Source organism: Equus quagga, chromosome 13 (assembly GCF_021613505.1).
Source record: "Equus quagga isolate Etosha38 chromosome 13, UCLA_HA_Equagga_1.0, whole genome shotgun sequence".
NCBI lineage: Eukaryota > Metazoa > Chordata > Mammalia > Perissodactyla > Equidae > Equus > Equus quagga.
Window position 1 is genome coordinate 83255566 of NC_060279.1, and position 14334 is coordinate 83269899.

General features: G+C 42.9%; 1 protein-coding gene across 4 annotated transcripts; it reads right to left on the reverse strand.

Annotated features, from left to right (window-relative positions):
* Positions 1-989: 989 nt before the first annotated feature.
* LOC124249972 (zinc finger protein 383-like) lies at positions 990-14334 on the reverse strand. 4 transcript variants are annotated; one of them, XM_046681627.1, is made up of 4 exons: positions 14257-14334; positions 8208-8291; positions 6763-6889; positions 990-3672 (listed from the first exon to the last, which is right to left on the reverse strand). In XM_046681627.1, the coding sequence occupies exons 2-4, from the start codon at positions 8211-8213 to the stop codon at positions 2819-2821; spliced, it is 987 nt and encodes a 328-aa protein (XP_046537583.1). In that variant the 5' UTR covers positions 8214-8291; positions 14257-14334; the 3' UTR covers positions 990-2818. The 4 variants fall into 4 exon arrangements, with proteins under 4 accessions (XP_046537583.1, XP_046537584.1, XP_046537582.1 ...); XM_046681628.1 differs by lacking the exon at positions 14257-14334 and adding an exon at positions 13935-14017; XM_046681626.1 differs by lacking the exon at positions 14257-14334 and adding an exon at positions 13857-13912.

A 14334-nucleotide genomic window follows, 5' to 3' on the forward strand; every position in this document is an offset into this window, starting at 1 on the left:
GTGACGTCACCTCACCCAAGCAGAGGAAGTGAGATCAGAGGTCTCCTTCCAGAAACAGTTCCTCTGCAAGAAAGTGCTTTTTAAGGAATCTAGCGTGCTTCAGGCCAAGGTCCACAGGAATTCCATTGGCTCATCCACTCCAGCCCAGCAATTTGTCGAACATTTTCAAGTCCTGTCACGACGGTGTGCAAACAGATGTCTATCATCATCTCATTTAATACCATCTATATTATCTGGTGCACATCTACACCAGTCACTCCAGAAATTGTAATAACCTCTCCTGATTTAATCCATGTCAACATATTTTGCTAAACCAGAAGTTTGATCTACTTAGTTTGGAGAAGCACCTTCAAACCGATGTTCACAAACATTTCCTTGATTAGGGTGAGAAATCTTAGTGAATGCTTTTAATGATGATCTTGAGTGTCATTTCTATCTTCCTCTATTATCCTTCCACAAATCAAACTCTGGGAAGAATTTCAATCAGATTTTGATTACCAGCCAGGCAGGCAGTGGGGATGGACAAGGAGAAGCAGGGCTCCTTCAGCTCAGGAACAGCTAGACACTGGGGCTGAAAAGCTCTCTAAATCCTCTGAATCCTGACAAACATACCTATTCCACTAACAACGATCTTGGTCTTTTTCACTGAATGCTCTAAACATCACAGAAGCAACCACACACAGGTATAAACTGAATTGTCGGTGTAACTAGGAAAACCATGGGACCCTTATCTGAGTTTCTACAACAATAAGAGACGCAAGGCTTACAGCAATACGAGATTCTTTCAATAGAATCACATCAAGACCCTGAGTTCACACATTCCACTTTGGCCGCCTGGGGTTCGCTGGTTCAGATCCCGGGTGCGGACATGGCACTGCTTGGCAACCCATGCTGTGGTAGGCGTCCCACATATAAAGTAGAGGAAGATGGGCACAGATGTTAGCTCAGGGCCAGTCTTCCTCAGCAAAAAGAGGAGGATTGGCAGCAGATGTTAGCTCAGGGATAATCTTCCTCAAAATAATAATAATAATAAAAAAGACCCTGAGTTCACGTTGATGAGCTAAGGCCTTCCATTCATTCATTCATCAGTTTACTTGATAAGTGTCTATTTAGTGACCTAAAACATCTAAGGCACTTTTCTAAGGACTGGAGAAAATTCTTGCCCTTGTGGAGATTAGATTCTGGCACTGGGAAGACAAACAATAAACAATAAATACATAGTATAATAAATGAATAAAATAAGGGTTATGGAGAAAAATAAAGGAAGGGGCAGAGCACACTGCTGGACAGAATCCAATGTAATTGATAACTTATGGGGGAGCAAAACTCCCAGGTATCTTGACTTTCACAAGCACGAGTCTGCAGGTTCTTTCCCCTTTGACTTGAATGTACTTTCTCAACTTGTCTTTGAAAATCCCTACTCATTTTTCAAAGCCCAGCCCACAGAACATTTCCCTGAGATCCCTTCTGGCCTTCAGAACCATTCAAAACCAACGGCATTTCAAGGACACTCATGGATTCTAAAGTGTTGGTAATATTTTCCATCTTAGCTTGGTTAGCGAGTTTATGAGTACAGCCATGCACCACATGACATCTCGGTCAACAATGGATCATATATATGATGGTGGTCCCATAAGATTGTGCCATAGATCCTACGTGTGTAGTAGGCTACGCCATCCAGCTTTGTATAAGTACACTCTATGCTGTTCACATGAGGACAAAACGGCCTAAGCACGCATTTCTCAGAACATATCCCCATTGTTAAGTGACACGACTGTATTTATTCTTCTTCTCTAAACCAGCACACATACTTTATAAATGCTTTTATATGTGCATTTCACAGAAATTCAAGGAAAAAATCCTATGTGTTCAGTTTAGGAATATCTACCCCTAACATCTATCTTGGCTATCCCTTATATCTATGCCTGGTGATGTTCCCTTGTGTCAGTCTCTGCCTTCTCTCTATTCTTGTTCACAGGCAATAAACAGTGATGAGATCCTCAAGATACAGCAACTGTAGGAAGTGTGGAAGAAAACTCAGGTAAGCACACTGTGGTCAGCTAACTCAAAGTTAGACTTGGGATCATATCTGGACACCATTTTTAGGATGCAAAGCATTAAGCAGTAGCTACACATTCTTTCACGTTGGGCAACATCAGAGGCCCTCCCATTTGAAGGGAGCTCTCCATTGCGTCTGAACTGGGTAGGATACAGTGTCTCTCCTGTTACGACAGAAGCAAAAGCCAAGAGATGATCTCTTTGACTAGCCTTCAGCAATCAGGACACAAGCATTGTAATCCTGGCTTCGGGACATTAGACACGAGGTGACACTTACTGAGGGCCAGTAAAGTTTCATTTGTAAAACACTACTGCGTATTCGTGGTGGTGGCAGCACAGGACCTGTGTAGGAGCAGGAGGCAGAGCCTCCAGGTCATAGGATCATGGCTTCACTTTCTGCTCTTAAACCTGATTTACTGTGGTTCCTCTCTACTTTCAAAGGTGATTCATTGCTGTCCCATCCATTCAATGAGCTCTTGAGACAGTGTGAATAAACTGCTTTTCTAAGAGGGTCAAAGTCAATTTATGCTACTTATAACCAAGATCTTAACTGTTAAATAATGAGAATATTAACATTTTCAAGTCTAGTTCGCTTTGGTTAATATTCTCCAACATGAATTCACCTATGTCGAGTGAGGTGTGACCTGTATCTGAAGGCCTTCCCACATTCGTGGCATCCAAAGGGTTTCACTCCACTTTGTGTCTATCATGTGTAACGAGCAAGGAGTGGTTACTGAAGGTTTTCCCACGTATGTGACATTCATGGTCTTTCTCCCATGTGACTCCTCCTATGAATAACAAAACGGGACCAAGAGGTAAAGGCTTTTCCACATTCCTGACACTCGTAGGGTTTCTCACCCGTATGAAGTCTCCTGTGCAGAGTGAGCTGCATCACATGGCAAAAGGCCTTCTTGCAGTCCTGACACTGATAGGGTTTTTCTCCAGTGTGAATTCTCTGATGCTCCATCAGGGAAGAGGGACGTATGAAGGATTTCTCACACTTACTGCATTCATAGGGTTTTTCTCCAGAATGAATTTTCTGATGTTGAATGAGCTGTGAACTCTGAGTGAAGGCTCTGACACAGTCCTTACATTCAAAGGGTTTCTCTCCACGATGAATTCTCTGGTGGTCAATAAGGGCTGAGGAGCGGCTGAAGGCCTTTCCACACTCACTGCACTCGTGGAATTTTTCTCTGGTATGTGTCCTCTGGTGCCGAGTAAGGTGAGTCTTCTGACTGAAGGTCTTCTTACAGTCTTTACATTCGTAGGGTTTCTCACCCGTGTGAATTCTCTCATGCTGGTTAAGGTGCGCCCTCTCATAGAAGGTTTTCCTACACTCAGTACATTTATAGGGTCTCTCTCCTGTGTGGATTCTATGATGTCGAATGAGAGTTGAGCGGCGACTGAAGAATTTCCCACACTCGTGACACTGGCAGCACTTCTCCTCCTTAATAATTTTCTGACAGATAATAAGATATGTATTGGTGAAGGGAGTTTCTTCATATTCTTTACATGTCTTGCTTGTTTTATTCATCACTATTTCACGCTGGAATGTTTCTTCTTTCATATTCTTCCTTAGAGATAATTCCTTGCTCTCCCATATTGACTCACTCTCTGAAAATGAACACACAAATATGTTAATATAAAGAAATAAATACATTCCCACTTTCGAGAATCTATCCTTAGATAAAGGCTTTAGGATAGGATATTAATGGGAGTTAAGGATATATGTACAAGGACATTTATTGTCAAACTCTACTGGGAAAAAACTAGGAAAAATAAATACATGCATTAAAAGTACCTATTTGAGTTGACGATGTTATGTCCAATAATCTGGCTTATTTATGAAACTATTAAAAATCATGAGTTTTAGCTATATTGACCTGAAGAGATGAGGCTGACTGAGAAAACCAAGTTGCAGTGTACAAGCGTAGAAAGATATCTATTTTGTAAGGACAAGAAATAACAAAACGTTCCCTGGATGTCTGTGTCTGTGTGTTGTGTGTGTATTAGCACAGATAAAGGTGTGAATGGACACCTGTTATTACTATTGGTCCTTTAGGGCAGCGAGAATGAAAACATGTGCAAAGAGATTATCAATTTTTTCTTTTTACAGTGTGACCCTGAATATTTGGTAAAACAAACCCATCCTGGTTTTACAGGTTTGGAATAAGATTTTCAGTATCATCACATTCTCTAACTAGCCATTGACCACGAATCCAATCATTTCGAGAATGAAACATTCATAAAATGACACAAAGTATACCTCCGATTATGGTATGGTATGGTATGGATCATGAATGATACAAAGTTTCAGAGACTGGATAGGCAGATATTTGGAAACAGGGCCTTTAAAGAGGTAAAACTGGGTCATTGGGGGGGTCCCTAATCCAAGATGACTAGTGTCCTTGTAAGAAGAGATGAGAACACAGACACGCACAGAGGGACAACCAGGTGAGGACACAGGGAGGAGACGGCTGTCTACAAGACAAGCAGAGAGGCCTCAGGAGAAACCAACCCTGCCAACATCTTGATCTCAGACTCCCAGCCTCCAGAACTGTGAGGAAATAAATGTCTGTGTTTATGCCACAGCAAAATCTGAAGACTCTGGACTCCTCAGCATTCTGCAGACTATCACACTGGTCCATTACATTGATAACATGCTCGTGAGACCTCAACGAGAGGTGGAAAGTAACCTGGATGACCTGGTAAGACACATGTGCTCCAGAAGGTGGGAGACAAATGCTATCAAGACTCAGGGATGTGGCACACAGGGAAATCTTAGGGGTCCTGTGGTCCAGGGCATGCTGCATCATCCCTGCCAAGGTAAAGGATAAATTATTGCAGCTTATATCTCCTGCTACCAAGAGAGAGGCACAGTGCTTGAAAGGAGATAGCATATTCCATCATTGGAAAACTGCTCTGATCTATTTACATGGTAAGGTGGAAAGTACTAGATTCGAGTGAGACCCAGAACAAGGTCCAGGCCTTGGTACAAGCAGCCTTGATGCCTATGCCACTACTGGGCAGATCCCATGGGACTGGAGGTATCTGTGGTAGAAAGAGATACCATATGGAACCCTGACAGGAGAGTCACAGCTCAGACCCCTATATTTACACCATCTGCAGCAGAGAACTATACACCATCTTTAAAATAGCTCTTGGCATGATCCTAGCTACCAGGAGAGACCATCTGCCTCAGGGACATTTTTATGAAGAGAATGTTTGTCTCCCCTACAAATTCATATGTTGAAATTCTAACCCCCAATGGGATGATATTTGGAGGTAGTGCCTTTGGGAGATGCTTAGGTCAGAGGGCAGATCCTTCATGAATGGGCTTAGTGCTCTTATAAAGACCCCAGAGAGCTCTCTTGTCCCTTCCACTACGTGAGGACAGAGAGAAGATGGCATCTATGAACCAGGAAGCGGGCCCTCATCAGACTTAATCTGCCAGTGCCTTGATCTTGTACATCTAGCCTCCAGACTGTGAGAAATCAATGTTTGTGGTTTAAGCCACCTAGCCCATGGTATTTTTGTTAAAGCAGCCTGAATGGACTAAAACAGACATCAAGTGCTTATGTGGCCCAACATGAGCTGGGTACCATCCAAACCACCAGCACTCAGGTAGGGTGGACCAGCAGCAACCTTCCATGAGATGTAGGAGGTGCATCCATCTCTGCATTTGAACAGGTCCAGAGGGTACAGGTAAGCTGCACAAACAGTGGCCAGACTCCTGCAGCATCCACCACTGACGTGCTGATCCTTGGCCACTCCAATGCCTGTGCAATAGTCACTCTGTTTAAAATTCCCTCATCTTGGCTCCTACTTTGCCAAAGGTATTTCAGAACATTTCTTAACTCCCTTATTAAACAGTAAATTCCTTGATGGGTTATATTCTCTTAGAAAAATCCACATTCTTGGCCCAAATTGAAGATTGCATATGTTTGTTAATAGAATAGCTCTTAGATAGATGTATTTATTCAATCAGTCAAAGGATGGAATGAGTACTTTTTGGTAGATAAAGAAAACAGAACTGTTGAGGAATATTTTTGAAAAACAGCCTTATGAATGAATTAAAGAAAGAAAGAAGATGAGCTGGTGAAAAACAATCTAGAGAGTAAAGGTAGAAAGCTGATCATAAACGAGGGGAAGGATACACTTACATTTGGAGCTAGAGGTAATTATTAACAAAGATATAACGGCAGGGTGATGAATGAGGATGAAAGGCGGATCTATCATGGAGCTCAAAGGGCCCTCTGAAGGGAGATGTCCAAACATGTTAACGCTGCTGTGACTCAGGGAGCAGCTGGCCTTTCGCAGGGACAGGCTTCCTTCTGCTTGGTGCCTGACTCACCTGGCCTTGGGGTTCCTGCCTCCTTGCTCCTCATCCCCCAGGGCTGTTTGCCTTGCTCCAAGAGGAAAGTTACATCAGGCTTAGAAAGATGGCAATTGGCCATGCCGTCATTATCCAAGAATTCTGCCCCACCACCATAGGAATTAGGATAAAAGCTTTTACAAGAATGACCAGAAGACATGTAAAGGTTTTCTGAAGGACAGGAGAGAGGAAGCCACCCACTTCTAACCGTGCTTGTCATAGGACATGGAACAAAAAATAATGGCCACAGTAGTTCCCCAGAGATTTCCAACAGAAGGTGGAAGAAACACCAGGAAACAGATGCTGAATTAAGGGCTCGACGCACTCACCCAGCCAGACCAGGTTCTGATAATTCTCCAACATCACAGCTGTGTACAGTTCTCTCGGGGCAGGGTTCAGGAACCACCACTCTTCCTGGGAGAAGTCAACGGCCACATCTCGGAATGTCACTGATTGCTGAAATGGCAAACACCTTCTTATTCACAAGGCCTTGGGAAGAAGGGTGAAGTCTTGGCTGAAAGAAGATATGTACCATATAGGCGTTGTAGTGTGGACTATAGGGTCTAGTTTCGTTTTTGCCAAGTACAAGTTATAGACAGTGAAAACCAGCTCTTTAGATAGAAAGAAGCATACTGTATTATGTACCAAATGTTAAAAATCTTTATGGGATTATGGATTTCTCTTTTCCTAAGTGTATTTCATAATTTTCTAGAATACTTCAAAACGTATTTGTTTAGGGGCTGGCACAGTGGCATAGTGGTTAAGTTCGTGTGCTCCGCTTCAGCAGCCCAGGGTTCGCGGGTTCGGATCCTGGGCATGGACCTACACACCACTCATCAAGCTATGCTGTGGCAGATGTCCCACATACAAAAAATGCAGGAAGATTGGCACAGATGTTAGCTCAGGGCCAATCTTCCTCACACACACACAAAAGTATTTGTTTAAATTTGTGTGTGTATGTGTGAAATGGAAGCTGCGCTCCAATGAGTAAGGAAAAAAGAAAAATCTCATTTCATTTTAAATTTGTCCTTGGATATGGGATTAAAGCTTGAGGCACTTAAAAATCTGCAGTATTCATGAGGATGTCCATTTTATTACACGACTCTATTCTTTTCATTTCCTAACGTCTTTGCTAACTCTGCCTCTTCCATGGTACACAGCTGGGTTTTAGTCCCATCTGAAAAGCACGAGGACAAGTCAGTGTGACTGTAGTTCACAGATACAGATAATGGTCTCATTACAGGAAAAAACAAGCCTATGATTCACCTGTGATGGGCCTTCTAGTCCAGTAGTTAGTCTCCCCTTCACAGGGCCCCTCTCTTGAGGAACACAGTCCTGTGAATGCAGAGCTGAGGAGAAGGAAGGGATGATGAAAAGAAAAAAAAAAACGCCTCAAATCTGCTGCCGTTCCCTCTTATCTACTGCCCCGTCAAACACCAAAATAGAGCGCAGGGTCAGATCACAACACCTCTGTGGAAGCACTAGTGATTCGGAAAAAAATTGGCCACGAAAACCCTAGGAATAGCAGCAGAGCATCATCTGCTAGAGCACCAGACGGTGAGAGGATGGCACAAAAAGACCCAGCACGGTTCCGCTCTGCTGTCCAAAGTGTCGCTAGGCATCGGAATCCACTCAACAGCACTAGCAACAAATTGGTTCTCAAAGTTGTGAGAGATCCGGTTGCAATATCTCAACATCCATTCCTCACAATGGTCATTGAAAATATTGACAATCATAACAACACCTAATGTTCTGGGTGCATGACATGTGTTACCTTCATGCTCCGTCAGGGCTGACCCAGGCATTCCTCTCTGGCTAGATGTCTCTCGCTGGAAAGGGCAGAATCCTGAGATGGTAGCTGGGGAAAGAGAAAGGACAGATAAGAGAGACTAGGTCTACTTGGCAGCTCCTAGCATCACTAGTTTAGAAATTTCTCCTTCCACGAAAATTTAAATAATGTTCAAAAGACTGCTCAGCATTGTGAATAAGCACAGGAAGAGGTACTCAACATCATTTCTCATCAGTGAAATGGAACAGGACAATAAGAATTAAAAGAAGAATCCAATAAAGTAGCAAGATGAGGAATTAACTTAGAGAAATAAATCTCCTACATAGATATAAACAATAAAAAGAGAACAAAGAGATAAACAAAACCCCTTCTTTGCGGCAACAAACATGAAATACTTAGGAATATATTTAACAAAAAAATGTGCAAAACCTATATGATATAATCTTCCAAATACTCTTGAAAGACACGAAGTAGACTTAATCCAACAGAAAGATACTCCCTTTTTTTGGATAGGAAGATCAAACCATCACAATGATGTCAGTTCCCTAAGAACTGATCGCTGACAGGGCAAACACACTCTGACTCACAAGTGAACACTGCACTTCGTCTATATATCCTTATCTAAAGACAAAAAGAAGGCTCCCCATGCTCCCCAAATAAGGATTGGAGTGTGTTAGCAATTCTGCCACGCATGCATTCTAGGATTAAGCAAATAAGTAAATATATTATGGTTAGTGGGAGATATGTTTCCTCCTGTCACAGAACAGAGTTTCAAACACAGAAAAGTGGAAATATAGAATGAATTTTGCAGTGGTGTACTGGAATTGGAGTTACCTGTGAACGCACTGGTTTTAACATATGTAATCGAGATATACAAACACAGATGTTTGTGCGTTTGAATCTATTCATTAGGATAGGAGATCCTATCTGTCCCCTAATAGGGCCTAGAAACAGCAACACCCAAGTAGTAATGAGCACACTCAGCCTCCACGTCTTGGTTTCTAAGTACCATTCTCTAACAAAACAAAACAAAAAGCACCCCAGGACTCCACGGAGAAGCAGAGACTCCAGGGCTGGGTCAGGGACGTGTCCAGAACATCTTGCAGTGCTAGAGAGGAAGGAAGTGCTTGTAAAATAACAGTGCATGTCAAAACACACAGGAGCCAATCTGAGGGTGTTCCCAATGGCTAAACTAGCAACAACTTGACAAAACAAATTATATTATTGGTTTATAACTCACGGAATAGAGTAATTACCATGAGCCCATTCTAATATAAATAAATGAATAAATAAGTGGAGAAGGGACAGCTTTTTATTTACAGCACACCAATTAATAAATGTAGAAGGAATAAAAGAAAGAAATTCAACATGAGGTAAATGTCACAGCAATCACTGTTGTAGGCAAGAATGGATGATAAAAATAATGGGTGAAAACACATTGAGAAACAGGATATTTGCAGTCTCAGAGTACCTCCTCTCAAGATAGTTATTAATTATGAGGACTAAAATAATAACTTTACAACAGAGAAACCTGTCAGATACCACCTCAACCATGTTATCCAAGTAATCATTCCCAGTTGACATCATGTGCTGCCTGATATCCTGCACCCAGAAGGGCACATCACTTCCGTGGTATTGGTTTCCAAAATGAATAACCTCAATCTAATCATGAGAAAACATCAGACCTACCCAAGTCAAGGTCGTTCTACAAAATAACTGGCCTAGACTCCTTAAAAAGTATCAAGGTCATGAACGACAAAGAACAACTAAGGCGTTGTCATGAATTGGAGGAGACTAAGGAGACATAACGACTAAATGAAACGCAGATCGGATCCTGGAACAAAAAAAGTGCACAAGTGGGAAAGCTGGTCAAACTCAAATAAGGCCGAGAGATGAGTTCACAGTATTTATCAATGTTAATTCCCTAGTTTCATGATGGTTATGCAAGAGTTAACTTTGAGTGTGGCTGGGTGAAGGGTATGTGGGAGTTCTGTACTATTTTTGCAACTTTTCTCTAATTTTAAAATTATTTCATGATAAAAACTTTTTAAAAAGATGACGTCATGAAATACAAAGACTGAGGAAATGTCACTCAGTTTAAAGGAGACTAAAGAAACATGACATTTACATGTATATGACACTCAATTTTCTTTTGTTACAAAAGACATCATGGGGATAACCAACGTAGGATTATATAATAGAAGTGTATCGATGTGAATTTACTGATTTGGTAACTTCACTAGAGTTACAGAAGAGAAAATCCTTGTTTGTAAGAAATTCACACTGAAATACTTAGGTTAGGTAAAGGGGCATGATGTTAGCAACTTATTCTCAAATGGGCCCAAAAAACAATATGTATATATATAGAGAAATATATGGATAAAGCAAATGTAGTAAAAGGTTAACATTTGGGGAATTGGGATAAGAGGGTAAGGGAATTCTTTGTACTTTCCTTGCATCACTTTTTTAAGTTTGAAGATATGTCATAAAGTAAAATAGTAGCAATACATCATGTAACCCACTAACTACCTCACTGGAAGTTTATTCAATTTTGTGATGCCATTTGTTAAAAGTACTTTAGTCAGAATCTGCTACTCTATTATTTCTACCTGGTTCTATTCCTAGAGCTCATGGAAAAGAACTGCAATTTAAATTCCTTTTTTCCAGAGACACACTTTCACATCTCTCTCCAATGATCTCTTCTCCAGGGAAATATACACAGATTTTTTGACCACTTCTCATGAGACATAGTTTCCAGATCCTCCCCCATCCTGGGCTCCCACCTCAACATATGTTCCAGTTTATCAAAACACTTCAGAAAATGCTGCTCACAGGAGGACCATGAACTTCCAACTAGCCACCATGAGGTAATGGAAAGGCAGAATCCCTAAAGTCTGCTAGATGTGGTAGGAACCCCCACTCTAACACCATTCCCACCTGTCACTCAGCCTACACTGCAAGGAAGTGACTTCAGAGACTCCACTGGGATAGTGTCATTTTCATCTCTTCTTTCTTTTGACCATTTCAATTCTTTCCTACTTTTGTGTGTGTGTGTGTGAGGAGGATTGGCCCTGAGGTAACATCTGCTGCCAATCTTCCTCTTTTGCTTGAGGAAGATTGTCGCGGAGCTAACATCTGTGCCAATCTTTTTCTATTTCATGTGGGATGCCGCCACAGCATGGCTTGATGAGCAGTGCTAGGTCTGCACCTGGGATCCAAACCCGCCAACTCTGGGCTGCCAAAGAAGAGCACGTGAACTCAACCACTACACCACTGGGCCAGCCCCACTTTCCTACTTCTCGCCTTCACATCTTTCATTTTTTGCTTCTATCCTCTATTTTTAAAAGAGGTGGGAATACAAAAGTAACAAAAGCATGAAAGAAGAAGTGACTCAATCAAGTCTAAAAGTTCCTCATAGCAACTTTCCTTACAGAAATTAGGTACACACAGTATTTCAAATAATAAATAAGCTATTGGGGCTGGCCCGGTGGTGTAGTGGTTGAGTTCTCACACTCTGTGGGTTCGGATCTCCAGTGCGGACCTGCATACCGCTCATAAAGCCACGCTGTGCTGGTGACCCACATACAAAATGGAGGAAGATTGGCACAGATGTTAGCTCAAGGGACAATCTTCCTCACCAAAAAATAATAAGTAAATAAATAAGCTATCAATTTGATTTGCTTAACACACTCTTCTGAAGGTATAATGAATGCTCAAGAGTAAGAGCACTGGACACTTCAGGCATGAATGGAAAGAGGCCTGCCGACCCAGAGTCCATCCAGTAAAGATGGAAAGCAGGTGAGGGTATGAACTGCTGGAGAGTCTCTAGGCTGGAAAAAATCCTCAGGCAGGGCAAGGACTATATTGAGGAGAGCACCTGCAAGGTAAGGGCACTTTCGTGAAGGTCACTGGTCCTTTGCAGGACTTTTTTGTTGTTGCTGTGGCTTTTTTTGAGGTCACACTGGTTTATAACATTATATAATTTCAGGTGTGCATCATTATATTTTGATTTCTGTGTAGATTACATCATGTTCACCCAAAGACTAATTACCATCCATCACTGTGCACACATGCCCTTTTACTTCTTTTGACTTCCTCCCTCCCCTCTGCAGGACTTTTTGAACGAAGTGTAGCAAACCAAGAGGTAAGTGAACATCTTACCATGTGAACTCGTGATAACACCAATGAAAGAATTTGAAAACTAAGTAAAACAGTTTTTAGCTATTGTAGGCAAGTAATAATCAGGATGTCTTTTGAAATTAAATTTGCTGCATTAAAAAAAATTGGACACTACTATGTATACACACTTAAGATTTGTACATATTTCAATACAGCATTTTTAAAAAGTTCTGTCCCTGAGAAGAGAATAGACAGACAAAGCCACACACAGCTCTCCACATTAGTGTCCCCACTAATGACACAGGGATTTTGGTACAGTCAGCAAAAAAAAAAACAGAGAAAAGAATCAAAATCAGCATGATTTGGGTCTTGATCTGATACTCGAATTCACGAAAGATCTCTGGGACAGAATCTGGACTAGTGGTTAGGCATGGGTACCCAAAGTACAATTCCATGTGTCATGTTCTGTGGTTGCTCAAGTCAGTCCCACATTTAAAACCAGTAACAGCAGCCATCTATCAACTGAGGTAAGCCTTTTGCATGTCATCTTTTCAACCTGCACAACAACTGTGAAGGAGAGATTTAACTTTCCTCATTTGACAGATTTAAGGGCCAGAGTTGATTCTGAAACCTGGGTCTGGCTGCAAACAAAAACCACAGCACTTTCAACCAGGCCCCTGCTTATCTGTACACTGTTTATTCGGCGCCAGGCACCATTTCAAGCATCTAATCTCCAGAACACTATTAGCTTTTCAAGAAATATTGTCCCACTTTACACATGAGCAAACTGAAGCTCTGAAAGAGTAAACCATTAGCAAAAAGTCACACAGCCTCTCTAGAGCTCAAAGTAAAGCCGAGGAAGGAGTTGTTAAAATTTCCCTGGATTATGGTGAAACTGTGGTTTGTACCCACAAGGTTAACGTGGGAAACAAAATAACCGAAGTTTCTAAGCTTGCCTTGCAGATCAGCAGGAGGACCGCTGATAAGAGAAGACCTTGCTGACAGCCCCGCCTGACTAAGCATCTTGCAGGAAGATTGAGAAGCTAAAATGACTGACTGTTAACTGCTGACCTTAAAAATAAAAACCCACCGCATGCAACACATAGAAGAGTCACGCCTGTGCAGAGGGCTCAGAACTTCAGCCCCGAAGGCCACATGCTCTCCCTCCCCCACCTAAAACCCCAAATAAAAACCCTTGCTTGTAACTTTTTCGGGAGTTTGGGATTTCAGGGTTAGCTGCCCTTCTCCTTGCTCAGCGCCCTGCAATAATAAAAGTCCTACCTACTTCCACTACACCCGGTGTCAGAGACTGAATTGCTGCGCGACAGGTGAGCGAACTCACTTCAGGTTCCACATCAAAAGGAGTGAACGGAACAGAGACAGCCACAGAGACGCGTAAAGGGCCACAAGCCAAACCCCACAAGCACACAGGAACCACAAAACGCACAGCATAACCAACCAGACACACCTAAGCGCTGACACCTCGGTCCCACACAGCTCCAGGAACCAACCTACCCGCGAAGAAAGACGCACACTCCCAGACCCGGGGGCTGCCGGAAGGCCCCTCCCACCACCGTCCCCGGAAGCCTTTACCTGGCGAGCCAACCCGCTTCCGCCCCTCCAGGAACCGACAGCAACGCACTCTACGCGCCTGCGCAGGGTCCCCTCGTCCTGCCCCAGCAGGCACGAAGCCACGCCCCCAAGGACGACCACACGCACGCGCGCTCCGTCACTCGCGGGCACGGACCCTCTCACCCTCACACTGGAGTCGCGATGCACTGAGGCCCCGCCTCCACGGACGCTAGTACGCTTGCGCACTCTATTCCGGTGCCTTAACCCGCACTGTATCAGCCCAACACACGAGGGGAGGAGGCCACGCCCTTTCGGATAAAGGCGTCCCGGCTTATTGACAAACCTAGATACTCCGAGTCCCCCGCCCGCCCCTCGCCGCCTAGTCCCGGGCCCCAGCTGGCCAGGATCCCGTGGAACTCTG